The sequence below is a fragment of the Myotis nattereri genome, assembly GCF_964212035.1.
Source record: "Myotis nattereri genome assembly, chromosome: 8".
NCBI classification, from domain to species: Eukaryota; Metazoa; Chordata; class Mammalia; order Chiroptera; family Vespertilionidae; genus Myotis; species Myotis nattereri.
This window is the reverse complement of record NC_138083.1, coordinates 13,393,394-13,410,029: the sequence shown is the minus strand read 5'-3', so window position 1 is coordinate 13,410,029 and position 16,636 is coordinate 13,393,394. Positions and strand designations below refer to the sequence as shown.

The window sequence follows — 16,636 nt, the reverse complement described above, 5'->3', positions numbered from 1 at the left end:
TACTCATTACACAATGAAGGTGTGTAGCACTTCTGATTTTTCCTATCTTAAGCCTCACTCATTCCAATGATCCAATACCTATTGAAAAGACCTAAAAAAAAAGAAAAGAAAAGAAAAGACCTGCTGTTAGCACCTATTATTTTCTACCATAATATGATTTAGCCCAGCCCGTGTTGCTCAGTGGTTGAGCGTCGACCTATGGAATAGGAGGTCATAGTTTGAATCCTGGTCAGGGCACATGCCCAGGTTATGGGCTCAATCCCCAGTGAGGATTGAGGCAATCAATCAATGATTTTCTCTCAACATTGACATTTCCATCTCTCTCTCCCTCTCCCTTCCTCTCTGAAATCAATACAAAAATATTTTTGATAGATTGATAGATAGATAGATAGAGGCATCTTTAGTCAGAGTTGTCAGGATCATTGATCTGCTGCTTACGGGGATCGAGCCCATAACCTGGCATGTGACCTGATTGGGAATCAAACTGTGACCTGGTCCAGGTCAAGACTCAACCACTGAGCAACACTGGCCAGGCTAGATCATATTGTAGGAAATAATAGGTGCTAACAGCAGCTTTTTTAGTAGGTATTAGATCCTTGGAATGGGTGAGGCTTAAGATAGGAAAAATTAGAAGTGCTATACACCTTCACTGTGTAATCAGTAAACTTAGGATATTTAATATTTCTCAGTATAATATCAATGTGAATATGTGTTAAAATCTTAGTATAACTTTATTGCTGGTATTAGAAATGTGTATATCTAGAGGAAAACTGAAGTCTAGTGTGGTCGAATAAGGACAAGACTAAAACTTTTTCAGTGATGAAATATTCTAGCTCTGTGATGTTTGACAAGTTACTTAACCTCATTGGCCTTGTCTTTAAAATTGGGATAGTATTACCAATAGTATTAGTGACAACTTAATGAAATAAATACGTGAGTAAAGCTCCAAACATATATAGTTAATAATAACATATTAGCCATAACTCATTTAATCTTGATCACGGTAATACTGTAAAAGAAATAATAACTACCATTACTAATCTAATAAAAGAGAAACATGCAAATTGACCATACCTCCACTACACCCACAAGCCACACCCACCAGCCAATCAGGAGTGGATATGCAAATTAATCCAACTAAGATGTTGGCGGCCATGGAGCTGGAGTGAGCAGGAGGCTTGGGTTGTCCCCAGCAATGGAGGAAGCCAAGCTTCCCACCTGCCCTGCGGGCCCTGAGCTCTGCTCAAGGCTACAAAGTTTCAATTATAGAAGATAAATAAATCCCAGATACCTGCTTCCAGCCCGCGGTCCGTGGCCAGCCTGAAAACGGCCATCAGCCCCTCACCCAGGCTGGCCAGGTACCCCAGCGGGAGCCCCCCACCCTGAAGGGGCTGTGGGCAGCCTGAAAACAGCCCTCAGCCCCTCACCCAAGCTGGCCACACCCCCATGGGGTGAGGGTCCCTGCTGGGGGGCTTGGCCAGCCTGCAAACAGCCATCAGCCCCTCACTCAGGCTGGCCAGGCACCCCAGTCAGGGACCCCCACCCTGAAGGGGGTGTGGCCAGCCTGAAAATGGCCCTCAGACCCTCACCCAGGCTGGCCAGGCACCCAAGCGGGACCCCCACCCTGATCCAGGAAACCCTTCAGGGCAAACCAAACGGCCCTCACTCATGCACCAGGCCTCTATTCTATATAATAAAAGGTTAATATGCAAATTGACCCTAACAGCAGAATGACTGGGAATGACTGGTTACTGTGACACACACTGACCACCAGGGGGCAGATGCTCAATGCAGGAGCTGTCCACTGGTGGTCAGTGCGCTCCCACATGGGGAGCTCTACTCAGCCCAAGCCAGGCTGATGGCTGCCAGCACAGCGGTGGTGGTGGGAGCCTCTCCCGCCTCCTCAGCAGCACTAAGGATGTCCGGCTGCAGCTTAGGCCTGCTCCCCGCTGGCAAGTGGACATCCCCCAAGGGTTGCTGGGGTGCCAAAGGGATGTCTGACTGCCAGCTTAGGCCCAATATCCCCGGGAGTGGGCCTAAGCCACCAGGTGGACATCCCCCGAGGGGTCCCAGACTGCAAGAGGACACAAGCCAGGCTGAGGGACCCCCCGAGTGCACAAATTTTTGTGCACCAGGCCTCTAGTAGTACTAATAATAGCCCTTCTGGAACAAGATAGGGTATGTAACTTTTGACCTGAAGTCACTTAAACTCTCTAAGAAGCAGGTTCTCCTTCAGATGGGATGGTCTTCTGATGAGGCCACATTATAGGTTTGTGTGAATCAGGTGAGTCAAATGACTTGAAAACTGAGGTATTATGTAAGTTTAATATAACATCATATATAGTCCTTTTAATAGATAAGGAAAGTGAGGCTCAGTAGACCCTTGATAGGTTTTCGAAGGGAAAAGATCTTTTCCATTTTATGATGCTTCAATCAGATATGTATATGTATATGTATAGTTCCACATATACATAAAGTAGAAAGATTTGGTTATAATAACGAATATAACATGGAAATTCTTTTATAGCTGAGAAGTTTCTTGAATCTGTAGAAGGAAATCAGAATTACCCACTGTTGCTTTTAACATTACTGGAGAAGTCCCAGGATAATGTTATCAAAGTGTGTGCCTCCGTAACATTCAAGAATTATATTAAAAGAAACTGGAGAATTGTAAGTATTTTGCGAATACATAGTTCAGTACCCTGTATGTTCATAAGATTTATATATGCAGTGCTCCTGAAAGATTTGGACACAGATTAAAGATAAAATTGAACAGGACCCTCCACAGCAAAGTATTAACAAATCAAATGCATAGAGTATAAAAATATACACCATGATCAAGTGGGATTTATCCCAGGTAGCAAGGCTTGTTCAACATTCAAAAATTAATTAATGTCTTGACTTGGGGTGGTGAACACACAATACAATATATAAAGGATGTATTATAGAATTGTATACCTGAAACCTATATTATTTTACTAACCAATGTCACCCTAATAAATTTAATTAAAAAGTTAAAAATTGATTAATGTAATCCATCACATCAGTAGACAAAAAAAGAAGAAGAAGAATCAGCTCTGGCCAGGTAGCTTTTTTAAAACATTATATTGGAAGTCTTTGCTGATGCAGTAAGAAAAGGAAATAAAAAGAGCAAAGGAGGACATAAAACTGTCTTTGTTCACAGATGGCATGATCGCCTATGTAGAAAATCTGAAAGAAGGACACTTTTCCAAAGTTCCTGTTTCATTTGAATTCATATAGATTACTTCAACATTAACCCAGGTTGCCAGAGGGTTGTGAAACTAGGTTTTAACCTCCATTTAATTCTAGCTCATTGTCTACTGAAGAGACATATGGGAAAACGGTCTAAGTGAATAACTGAAGCAGTTTGTATTGTGGACTGGGAAAAATTATATAAAGCTGAAAATTATATATGTGAAAATTTGTAAAACGCAAAATACCTTATTTTGAAGTTTCCGATAAGGGATTGTGCCCTATGTCTTGTGTGATATGGAAATATATACTAATTTTAAGGTGACTCTTATTGTGCTGCAGTTTACTGACTAGTATAAATTTGTTATAAATTAAGAAACAGATATTGGGGGTGATTTTGCCCACCAGACAATATTTGGTAAAATGATGGTTGTCACAGCTTGGGGTGGGGAGAGTGGGTGTATTGGCACAAGAAAGATTCCTACAACAAAGATTTATCTGACCCAAGATAGTTCGTGATTCCAAGGTTGAGGAAACTTGGCTTAGGATAAAGAAAAAAAAAAGAGAATTGTTTTATGGTGATAGCAATAATGATATTTAGAAATTATTACCATTCACAAAAATAGTTAGCTTTTCTAAAAAGTCAACTTTAAATCTTCTTAAATATTTATTTAGAATCCTTTTTCTTTCATAAAATAATTTAAAAGTAGTAAATACTAGTTTAAGCTTGGTATCTTTAATAAGCACATGTGAGAAAAATTCTTAAAATGTTTAAAAATCCCTCCCTCTACCTCTATCTTGATTTGTAAACTACTGAGACTTGTAGACCTTTTTGAGTGATGTAGTCCTGGATGCATTCAAACTCATAATGGTCTAGAGGTTTTCATTGAAAAAGACATTTGACTTAAGGTGAGAGTCAAAATTGAAGCTTTTGAAGATAAATATGGACTAAGTTGCATATATAAAGATTTTAATCACATGTTTTGAGTAGTTTATAAAACTGGAGTCTTAATTGGCATCAGGGAGTCAGAAGCTCATTAATTTGTATGTAAAATATTTGCATTGGGATGGAATATACATTTTCTAATCCAAGGATTCATGCTTTCATGAGCGTAAAGGAATCTGTGACTCAGGGCCTACCTTTCTCTATGCTTTTCTTAGAAAACCAGGAAATAAATGGTTCTACTTTATCTACAAATCCGTCTATCTGGTCATGGACATGGATTTTATGTTACTTGCTCATGGATACTTTGTTTTTAGGTTGAAGATGAACCAAATAAAATTTGTGAAGCTGATCGAGTAGCCATTAAAGCCAACATAGTTCACTTGATGCTTAGCAGCCCGGAACAAATTCAGAAGCAGGTAATGTAAGGCCCTGTTTTCTAGGTAGGCTTGTTTGTAGAGTTTTCGTCTAATTAATCTGATCCCTCCTCTTCTCAGTTAAGCGATGCGATTAGCATAATTGGTAGAGAAGATTTCCCTCAGAAATGGCCTGACTTGTTGACAGAAATGGTGAATCGCTTTCAGAGTGGCGATTTTCACGTTATTAATGGAGTCCTTCGCACAGCACATTCTTTATTTAAAAGGTATTGATATATAAACTCATACTTTTAAAATACTTTTTTTCATGTTTTTGCTTGCGTAAGCAGTTCATATTTCTGTGATTAATGTCATTCCTTTGAATATAATAATCCTGGAATAAGAGCATAAGCCTCTCAATTCATTAGTATGTTTCTTCTTAGGCAGGATGTTTATTTCATATTGCCTTATCATCTGTAACATACCTAGTCTCCTTAAACTGAGCTTGATTCCTTTAAAAAGAAAGCCAAGAATATCAGAAAATTAGATTTTTCTCTAATCTATTCTTAAGGAATCAAAGCTAGTAAGCAAAAACTTGTAAGTTGCCTATTTTATCTTAATTTTCTAGATACCGCCATGAATTTAAGTCAAATGAGTTATGGACTGAAATTAAACTTGTTCTGGATGCCTTTGCTTTGCCTTTGACTAATCTATTTAAGGTATGGAATAATATAATTACTTAATGCTTATTGCTTAAATATTTAAATAAATTTTAAGAGAAATCTTTGAAAGCTTATTTTGTAGGTAATGTTTAGAGCACCATTTTTTTTGAAAAATTTCAAACCTACACAGAAGTAGAGCAGATGGTATATCATGAACTACCATGTATCTATTATCCAAGGTAAACAGTTGCTAACATTTTGGTTTTTTAAAAATTTATGCTTTCCCCTCATTTTGTAGGAATATTGAAAAGCAAATCCCAGGCATCAATTATTTCACTCAAGTATTTGAGTATGTGTCTTTAAATGAATAGATCCACATTTTGATTTGTCTGTTTATGTGGTTTAATTAACATCTCGTAGCAAGCTACTTCCTTATACATGTTCTTTACCTTTTAGAGAATCCTGTAATATCAAAAGATATATTGTTAACCTTTTTGTCCAGATAAGGAAAGAGGGTTCAGTATCCCACAGGCCTCAAACCTACTTTTGCTGACTCTAGAGAAGGTGCTCATTTTCTAGTTTTGAAAGGGAAAGTTGTGGGGGGAGGGTGGGGATTTAATGGGGGGGGGATGAGGACACATTTATAATACCTTAACTAATAAAGAGTTAAAAAAAATGAAATAAAATAACCCCATTAAAAAAAATAAGAAAAGAAAGGGAAAGTTGTGTGATAGTTACAACTTTCTAAAATGTAGAGTGTACATAAGATTTTTCATGGTTTGAACAGCTTACTGATGGTACATTTTTATTTTAAAAACAACACTGGACAAAATGTGATCAATTTTTTCCATCTATTTAATTGGCAATGATTTCTACTTCTTTTTAATAATGTTAAAAGTCTTAGCTGGGGTGCAATGAAACAAACATTTTGGTGTCCTGTTCATTGGATTAAAAATTATACTAGCTTTTTAGAGTTTGACATTTCATTAAGAACACCTTAATATTCATTTTTTAAATATATGTATATTCTTACTGATTTTAGAGAGGAAGTGAGAGGGAGAGAGAGATAGAAACATCATTGATGAGAGAATTATAGATCAGCTATCTCCTGCATCCCCCCTATTGGGGATGGAGCCTACAACTGGGTCATGTGCCTTGATGGCCTGGTACATAGGTGGACGGTCAACCACTGAGCCACACTGGCCAGTCAGTATTTTTTTCTAGCTGCAGGATATAGGAAGTAACATTTGTTGAGTGTCTTTTACATAGTAGTTGTACACGAAGCACTAGGACCTTTTATGTAGATTTTCTCATTTAATTTGCATATTTTCTCTATGAGGCAGGCATTGTTCTCATATTACAGTTGAGATTGGATCTCAGTAAAATAACTTAATTTGGCTCAAAGTAATGCTTATTGTGAGTAACAGAGTTTGGGTTATATTTAGGTCTATCTGGCTTCCAAAATCTATGCTCATAGCCTGATCTGATGCTTTGGTAATACACTTATAGAATCTCAACTTATGAAAATTAGAGGTGTGCACAAAGTTTTCTAGATAGGCCTATTTATTACAGTTAGAATAATACACAATTGGAAACAACCTAAATGCCAAGTGGTAGGGCAATTATTTAATGAGATCATGTAAAGAGAGTTTTGTATAATTCTATATAATAAAAGGCTAATATGCAAATCGACTGAATGGTGGAACGATTGGTCACTGTGATGTGGGCACTGATCACCAGGGGACAGATGCTTAATGCAGGGACTGCCCCCTGGTGGTCAGTGCGCTCCCACAGGGGGAGTGCTGCTCAGCCAGAAGCCGGGCTCACAGCTCACGGGAACCTCTCCACTTCCGTGGCAGTAGGGAGCTGACCTAAGCCAGCAGCCAGACATCCTCCAAGTGCTCCTGGACTGTGAGAGGGCACAGGCGGGGCTGACGGACCACCACCACCACCACCACCACCACCACCACCGGGCCTCTAGTATATTTATGTGTGCACAGAGAAGAGTGGAAGGATCTAGTCCAAAATACTAACATTGGAGCTTTTAATAGTGCCATGATAGCAACTTCAAAATATGTACTTTAAAATATTTTTCAAAATCTCTAATTAAAAGCTAAATTTTGTAGAAGAGATGTAGGTAATCTCAGCCTAGTGCAAAGCTTATTTCACGAAGTGTTACAATACAATAACACTGTGTTCCTAAATTCCTTTCCAAGGCCACCATTGAACTCTGTAGTACCCATGCAAATGATGCCTCTGCTCTGAGAATTCTTTTTTCTTCCCTGATACTGATCTCAAAACTGTTCTACAGTTTAAATTTTCAGGTAAGCTTTATTTTATTTCTTGTTTTTGATTCTTATTCTTTGTTGAAAAAATATGCAACTTTCCATTTGATGAAGACCTCTTTGCCAGCATTGATTTTTCTGAAAGTAAAAAGTTATAACCACTGTACTGAAGTTTCCTGATGATCAGACTCAGAAAATTTTGGAAAGAGAAGATGCTCGACCAATGTATACTTCACCTTGCAGTGGTATCTTCTGAGTAAACCATCAGTCTGTGCTTAGTTAGCATGTGTCATGGCTTCAGTCTTCATCTTGAAGAAATGAGGAGAATCGTGTTGGGCAAGGTCGGAAGGCTGCACATTGCTGCTCTTTGAGAAAAGCTGTTGTTCAGGGTTCTTCCTGAAAAATCTGACATTGGCCCACGGTTAGCCTTTAAAATAGGTCGTATCAGTGGGAAATGGTGGTAGTTTTTTCTTTCTTCTTTTTTCTCCTGGGAAGAGTTTTATGTTGTTTAAAATTTTTAAAATAACTAAACCTGATTTATGGACTCACTTAATGTTTCTTTCCTCCATTCTTTTTGTCTCTCTTTTAAAAGAACTGCTTGCCTTTTCTATTTATTTTTAGAGTGATTTTTTAAAAAAGACTTGTGCAATACATTTTGAGGTGAAACTTAGTGGGGGTTTTTCTGATAAATTAGAGCATTTAATTTACTATTTTATCCAGATTGATTTGTTGAATATTTACTAAAGACTAGTTATGACATACGAGAAATCCAAACTGCAGTACCTCATTGTTTACTTAGCTTTTGTACTTATATTTTTCAGAGGAAAAAATACTACTGTAAATTGTAAATAGTCAACACATAACTATTGTATGCAAATCTGTGACTTGGCAATGTCATCTCGGAAAACCAGATAAATAAAGTTTATTTACTATATATATATATAAAAAAAAAGAAATTAGTTTTTGTTTTTTTTTTACTCCCTCCATTCTTTGTCTACAAATAGTGTTATGGGGAACTTTAATGGTGAGGAATGTCAGCCCACATGCCATATAAGCCCTGAGGAATCATTTGGTCTGGCTCTGCCAAGGCACTAGAGGCTAAATGTTTGACCAAATATAGCAGCGTAGTTTAAGTTGATAATTTTGTATGGCCCGCGAATGATGTTATGAATGTTCAGAAGGCCCTTGGCAGAAAAAAGGTTCCCCGCCTCTGCTCTACTCTTTTATTGAAGACCATGAGACCACATTCTCAGGCTTTCCTCTTGTTCATTTAAGTGGGTCTTAGCACTGGGGGAGCCATGTTTTGTTTAGAGATGTATGGTTAGCTTATTCAAAAAGGCTCTTATTGGAAACATCTCGGGGAGACAAGATGAAAACCAGCATTTAGAAGGTTTAAGAAGCAATGTTATTTCAGGGGAAACACAGCCACAATTTTATAGTAGAAAACGCCCAATCACCCTTTTGCTACTGAAATAGTGGCCTCCAGTCATTCTTTCTGTTCTTGACTCATTTCATTAAGATTCAGGGTTCCAGGAACCAAAAGGGGATCTTAATGGTACAGATTACTATACTGAGAAAGGCTAGAGGAAGGATCTGGCCTTTTCATTGCTCCTAGCCAAGGCCAAGGACAGGGACTTAATCCTTACAGCATGACTCACAGTGGTAGGGAAAGCATTCCACCATTTTGTATGACCCGCGAATGATGTTAGGAATATTCAAAAGGCCCTTGGCAGAAAAAGGATTGGATAGAGTAGGAGTTGAACAGCCCAAAATGCCATACCCACGTTTTGCTTATACATTTTGTGTGTGTGTGTGTTTTGTGTTTTGTTTGGTTTTTTTTGCTCGCACCTAACCCGCTTATATCTTTTTTTGAATTCTGCTTCCTGGAAGTCAGGTAGAATAAGTTTCTTAATAACTTGTTAGGCAGAGTCAGGGACACCAAAGGCATAATGTTACCCTTGGGGAATTTATCAACCTCATTAAGAAGGCAGTACTGTTACATAGGAAACCATTACTGTGTAAGACAGCAAGTCTGAATTGGTGGTCATCTTACACTAAATGTGATATAGTTCCGAAAGGAAAAGGGATATATTGGTAAACACTGAGTTTTATAAGGAAAGGCTTCATTCATACAGTCTTAGCTGGACCTGGAAGGAATAAGTTGATTTAAATTAAATTGGGGCAGGAAATCAAGACAGCATTATTTGTTGTCAAAAGTGTATAAACAGCCGAAACCGGTTTGGCTCAGTGGATAGAGCGTCGGCCTGAGGGCTGAAGGGTCCCAGGTTCGATTCCGGTCAAGTACCTGGGTTGCTGGCACATCCCCAGTGGGAGATGTGCAGGAGGCAGCTGATCAATGTTTGTCTCTCATGGATGTTTCTAACTCTCTATCTCTCTCCCTTCCTCTCTGTAAAAAATCATAAAATATATTTAAAAAAAAGTGTATAAACAGAGACAGAAGTCAGAATGGTTTATTCAGCTGCCAGATCTAATTAGAACAGAGAATTCTTGTCAAAATAGATAATGGTTGGTTCAGGCTAAGAAGTGTGGACTTGGAATCTGTAGGCATGTGGAAAACATTTGGTGTGTGTGCAGGGGGAACTTATGTACATAGCATACTTATTTTTAAAATATGTTTTTATTGATTTTTTTAGAGAGAGAGGGAGTGAGAGAGAAGCATTGATCAGCTGCCATCCTGACATATGCCTAGACTGGGAATTGAACCAGTGACCTCTTAGTGCATGGAGTAACGCTTAATCCACTGAGCGACACTGGCCAGGCAGTATCCTACTTATTTTAATTAAAAGTCTCAAGTCTGCATTTATTCTTTAGGATCTTCCTGAATTTTTTGAAGATAATATGGAAACTTGGATGAACAATTTTCATACTCTCTTAACATTAGATAATAAACTTCTACAAACTGATGTAAGTATTGTTTAAAATATTTCCCAAGTAGCCTTTTGTTAAAATTAAGAATTATTTGAAATATATAATCATTTATATCTCACTTTGTTTTAATTTAAAACATTTGAGTACCCTCTGAGAACCTTGGAGGGTATTTAGACTTCAGAAAATGAAATAAAGTTATTTGAGAACATTTGGCATTCTAGTTCCTTAAAAATTATTTACTCTTGCATTGTTAATAGCTAGAATTCCAAGAATGCAAATAATTTAATTATGTGGGATGTTTCATATTTGGTTATGTGTAGTGTACAGAATCAATTACTCTTATTGTGGGCCTGGCTTAGGTCACCATGTATAGGTTAGGCTATTTTATTACATTGAAATAAGGCCTTAGAGTATTCACAGTGTGAACATTTATGAAATAGAAAATTATTTGTCACTGAAAATATTAAGAAAACATAAAACTTGGACTTCTGTAATAGTCTCTTTTAAAAAAGTTAAACAGCATAGGAAATAGGGGACACGAAGAAATTGTGTAATGTATACGTTTCTGATCTGGGCTCTCTAATATGTGCTTTTCCGTGCATAGCATTTATTCTATTACTCATTTGCTTCTTTATTAATGTATTTATGATCTCCCCCTTTCCCAAGAAACAACAACAAAAGCATAAAAAAGCAAAATTTTAAAATACTTCAACACCAAGTGAAAGAAAAATTGGAATTAGTAATTCAAGTCAGTTTTTGAGAGTGGGCTGCAGAGGGAGAGTCATTACTTGAGTTTACAGCAAATGTCTAAGATTTATTAAATAAAAAGCAACAAAAAAGGAATTGGTTCCACTAGGAAAAGACCCTTTCACATAGATTCTTACAGAGAGCTGTGTGCCATGTACTACCTTGTCATCCTTGTAGCAGCCCGTTTTTATGCCTTAAGAAATGAGCTGTTTGGCACATAGTATAGCTCAAAGGGTTTTTGTGAATTGCTGTTATAGTTGAGAGTATTATATAAATCACTGTTATTGTTTAGATTGGGGTTGGCAGACTTTTCCTGTAAAGGACCAGATCGTAAATATTTTTATCTTTATAGGCTATACGGTCTCTGTTCCAGCACCTCACCTCTGCAGTTGTAGTTGAACACAGCCAAAGGCAATACTAGGAATTGTATAAATGAGGAAAAGGAATGAGCATGACTGTGTTTCAATAAAACTTTGCTTATGAAAATAGGCAGCAGACCTGCAGGCTCTGCTTGAATTTGCTGACCCTTGATTTAGATTGCTGTTTTATATTTTATAACCAAAATATTATTTGAGAATCCTACAGTATTACCTTATTGGGGGGTTGGACACATCTTAACATTTGAAATGAGAACCTTTTGGGAGACAGTAAGACAATACAATAACCATGTTACAAAGGAAAGTGTGATGTAATCTTTATCATTCAGGTTTCTGTAGGAATATGTTATTTTCAGTTTGGTATGTAAATATTTTATAATTTAGCAACCAGAAGAAAATAAAACTTGAAAACTTTTGGGATCTATTCTCAGTAATTAATAAATGAGTATTTCATCTTGCATTTATTTGAAAGACTAGGTGAGTAAATTTACAGTGGCTTTGGATTTAAATTTTTAAAGAGTTCAGGCATTACAGCTACTCTGTATTTATGGTAGCATTAGAGTTGTATGTTTGAGTTTTCTGGTTTCTCTTATGTGAGGATGAAGAGGAAGCAGGCTTATTGGAGCTCCTAAAATCCCAGATTTGTGATAATGCTGCACTGTATGCACAAAAGTATGATGAAGAATTTCAACGGTACCTGCCTCGTTTTGTCACAGCCATCTGGAATTTACTAGTTACAACAGGTCAAGAGGTCAAATATGACTTGGTAAGATGATGTTGGAGAAAAATAATTAAGACACCCCCCCTTCCAACTTCCCCAAGAAATAAATGGTTCCGTTTTGCTTTTAAAAATATGCTTATTTTTGTGTTTTATTCCAGTTGGTAAGTAATGCAATTCAGTTTCTGGCTTCAGTTTGTGAGAGACCTCACTATAAGAATCTGTTTGAGGACCAGAACACGCTGACAAGTATCTGTGAAAAGGTTATTGTGCCTAACATGGAATTTAGAGGTAATTACAGCGAGCGTAAAGCCTTTTCAGGGGATCAAAAACTCGATTTTTTAAAGAGTGTGTTAGTATAAGTTTAGTAAGCCTTTTCCCTGTTGATTATTGTAACATATTCTAATTATTTTTATTGCTAAATAAAACTTTTTGTAGATCATTTATTGTCCATTTTGTAAACCAAGACAAAGTGTGGTTGGTATAAAAGGCATTTGTGAAATGAATGCTGCTGTGATGAACTTTGTTGTATGCTGTGGAGGTTTTTTCATGGAAATATTGAATAAGACTTATACAGTCCTGGTATATTGAGAAGAAAGTAACTGTCCAGGATCTCAACTTATGGAAATAATTTGGTTTTGTTTGATTTTAGTATTTCACCAAGGCAAATAACTGTTTTCCAACAGTTGACTTGAGATTAGAAGTGATTGATAACTTTTAAATAGAGTGAAAGCCCACTTAGTTTGTGCTTAAGGTTCCGATAGTCCTAAGAGACTGATTATATACAGAATGTCTTTCCTTTTTCTAGTTGGGAAGAGCAAGTAGTAAATGTAGGAATTGTGTTCTATATCAAAGCAGTCATTAGATCAGTGATTCTCAATTATCTGGAACAAAATGAGGAAATAAAGGACAATATAATATCTTTCCTTTTGTGTTTTTCTAAAACGATATATTTATTTAAAGAACAGCTTTATTCTGATGTTGTCTGTCCTACATTTTTGGTGTTGAAATTATTTTTGTGAAATAATTGTGATTGTAGTTGTTAAGCTTGTTTTTAAAATGTCCTTATCTGTCAAAATAAAAAATTGGCACCCCCTGGATTGGTTTCCAACACTCACTTTTGAAAGTTGGTGCTAAAGTCCAGTTATGGGGACACTGCACATTAGAACAAGTGAGCTGGTATCACGTCTGTGTGAATGATCTATTACTTAACCTTTCGTGATAGCATTTGCTGCTCTAAGTAATGAAAAGTAATATATGAAGTAGTTATGTGTTGGGAAAGAACAATTTGCTGTAAAATGTCAATTCTACGCACTTTTCAGCATACTCAGCTGTAAGAGTATAGTGATTGCCATATCTTTTGAGAGGTTGTTTTTTGAGTACAGAAATGTCATCTATCTTTGTAGCTGCTGATGAAGAAGCCTTTGAAGATAATTCTGAGGAGTACATAAGAAGAGATTTGGAAGGATCTGGTATGTATTTTGGGTTTTTTGTTTGTTTGTTTTTAAATATATTTTTATTGATTTCAGAGTGGAAGGGAGAGGGAGAGAGATAGAAACATCAATGATGAGAGAGAGTCACTGATTGGCTGCCTCCTGCACACCCCCTACTGGGGATCGAGCCTGCAACCCTGGGCATGTGCCCTTGACTGGAATCGAACCTGGGACCCTTTGGTCCGCAGGCTGACACTCTATCCACTGAGCCAAACCACCTAGGGCTGTATTTTGGTTTTTAACAGCCTTGGCAAGCTAGTTTTAAAGTGGCTCTTTTTTTCTTGTGAATGTGGAAGAGGAAGTTAAGACTAGAGTGTCATTTTAACTGGCCTTTGTCGGAAAACTATTTTCTTTCTTTAACTCCTATACCTTAAAAAGCATCTCTTATGTGAGCTATATCAGTTAAATCATTTGTCTTCTCTTTTTTATGTACTTAGTAGTGTTTATCATACCACTGTGACCTTTTTATTTTTCATCCTCATTTTGTGTTATTTGTGTGTGTGTGTGTGTGTGTGTGTGTGTGTGTGTGAAAACTGTTCATTATTTATGTTGCTGATAGCTGTCAGCAGCTTTCTTAATAAATTTGATCAGTTGGTTGGTGATTGTTTCTTTCTCATGATGTAATTCTCTTTGATTTTATAGATATTGATACTAGACGAAGGGCTGCTTGTGATTTAGTACGAGGATTATGCAAGTTTTTTGAGGGACCTGTGACAGGAATCTTCTCTGGTTATGTTAATTCCATGCTGCAGGAATATGCAAAAAATCCATCTGTCAACTGGAAACACAAAGATGCAGCCATTTACCTAGTGACATCTTTGGCATCAAAAGCCCAAACACAGAAGGTGAATCTTTTCAATATAGTTTTCTTTCTAAATCAGACATGTTGGTGACCACAGAAGTAGAAAGGAAGAATATATTTCTGATGATGCATATTTCTACTCTGCTAGATAACCTATTAGTTCTGATTAGAATTCATGTGGTTTCCAAAGAGGACTTTATGTTGATGTGTTAAGCACTTAAGTTTCTTATAGACCAAAATGTTCACAGATGCCACACTTGTTCCCTTAGCTGAGACTCAATGTTTGTTAATTTAACCCTTTGAGTGCCAGTCAATATCCTAGGAACTATGCTAAAATTGCCAAGGCATTTTTGCTGATTTTACAGCAGTTTAGGAAAAAAATTATGAATCGCAAGTAAATGAAGTTATATATTCAATATATTCCACAAAATCGTCATCTTCACAGGAAGAATTGACATATTTAGCAATATCATCATCACTAATAAAAGCAGACTTAGAACTGGACACTGCAGGAGGAGCGCGATTGCGCTCCTCAGCACTCTAGGGGTTAAGGAAATTGCTTTTATTATCTATTAAAATCATTTTTTAAAAATTTATTTTTATTGATTGCAGAGAGGAAGGAGGGGAGAGAGAAACATTAATGATGAGAGAGAATCATTGATTAGCTGCCTCCTGCACACCCCACACTGGGGATCGAGCCCACAACCTGGGCATGTGACCTGACCAGGAGTCAAACCATGACTTCCTGGTTCATAGGTCAACGCTCAACCACTGACTTACATTGGCTGAGCTAGTCTTGTTTTGTTTTTAAGCAGTTTGTGTTTTGAAGTTTTTTTTGTGTTTTTTACAAATATATTTTATTGATTTTTTTTACAGAGTGGTAGGGAGAGGGATAGAGAGTCAGAAACATCGATGAGAGAGAAACATCATTTAGCTGCCTCCTGCACACCCCCTACTGGGAATGTGCCCGCAACCAAGGTACATGCCCTTGACTGGAATCGAACCTGGGACCCTTCAGTCCCCAGGCTCACGCTCAATCCACTGAGCCAAACCGATCAGGGCTCTTTTTTTTTTTTTTTTTTTTTTTTTCATCCTCACCTCAGGATATCTTTCCATTGATTTTTTTTTTTTTTTTCTTTTAGTGGGTGAAAGGGACTGGGAGAGACAGACAGGGAGAAACATCGATGTGACAGAGACACATCAGTTGGTTGCCTCCTGTATGTCTGTCTGTGCCCCGACCGGGGCTGGGATCATGCCTGCTGTCGAGGTATGTGCTCTTGACCTGAATTGAACCCTGGACCCTTCTGTCCGTGGGCGACACTCTATCCACTGAGCAACGTTGGCCAGGGCTCATTTCCATTTTTTTTAAAATATATTTTATTGATTTTTTACAGAGAGGAAGGGAGAGGGATAGAGAGTTAGAAACATCGATGAGAGAGAAATATCGATCAGCTGCCTCCTGCACACTCCCCACTGGGGATGTGCCCACAACCCAGGTACATGCCCTTGACCGGAATCGAACCCGGGACCCTTCAGTCCGCAGGCCGACGCTCTATCCACTGAGCCAAACCGGTTTCGGCTCATTTCCATTTTTTAACCTGGTTTTCTAAAGTTACCAAAATATCCAATGTGGTAGATATATACAGGCATTTCATGTTATTTTACCCTGTTACAAATTTGTTTTTCAGCATGGAATTACACAAGCAAATGAACTTGTAAACTTGACTGAGTTCTTTGTGAATCACATTCTCCCTGATTTAAAATCAGCTAATGGTGAGTTTTGTAAATTATTTATACAGCTTAGAACACCATACCTGCAATATTTATTTGCAATTTTTAAAAATTGTTTTGAGAGAGAAAAAAACATCAACTTGTTCCACTTATTTATGCATTCATTGGTTGCTTCTTATATGTGTCTTACTGGATATTGAACCTACAACTGTGGCATATTGGGATGACGCTCTAATCAACTGAGCTACCAAAATAAGTAACATTATGGCAAAAGTCATAATAGGGGCTCTATATCACTATAGGACTCAAAACATTGGCTCTTGTGCTTGTTGCAGGTATTTGTTTTATTCAATAAAATCTCAAATGATCTTCAGATTTTGCTCAGGTGAAATTAACATATTGGCTTATGTAGAAGGAAAA

The 16,636-nt window shown here is 37.4% G+C and overlaps 1 protein-coding gene across 1 annotated transcript in view; it reads left to right on the top strand.

Annotated features, from left to right (window-relative positions):
• CSE1L (chromosome segregation 1 like) overlaps positions 1 to 16,636 on the top strand; it is a 58,276-nt gene that overhangs the window by 20,603 nt on the left and 21,037 nt on the right. The window contains exons 3-13 of the mRNA XM_081098035.1: positions 2,528 to 2,670; positions 4,474 to 4,575; positions 4,654 to 4,799; positions 5,141 to 5,231; positions 7,391 to 7,498; positions 10,292 to 10,384; positions 12,071 to 12,238; positions 12,352 to 12,481; positions 13,597 to 13,662; positions 14,326 to 14,528; positions 16,174 to 16,258. Coding sequence (XP_080954161.1) covers positions 2,528 to 2,670; positions 4,474 to 4,575; positions 4,654 to 4,799; positions 5,141 to 5,231; positions 7,391 to 7,498; positions 10,292 to 10,384; positions 12,071 to 12,238; positions 12,352 to 12,481; positions 13,597 to 13,662; positions 14,326 to 14,528; positions 16,174 to 16,258 — 1,335 coding nt within the window. The remainder of the gene's footprint in view (positions 1 to 2,527; positions 2,671 to 4,473; positions 4,576 to 4,653; positions 4,800 to 5,140; positions 5,232 to 7,390; positions 7,499 to 10,291; positions 10,385 to 12,070; positions 12,239 to 12,351; positions 12,482 to 13,596; positions 13,663 to 14,325; positions 14,529 to 16,173; positions 16,259 to 16,636) is intronic.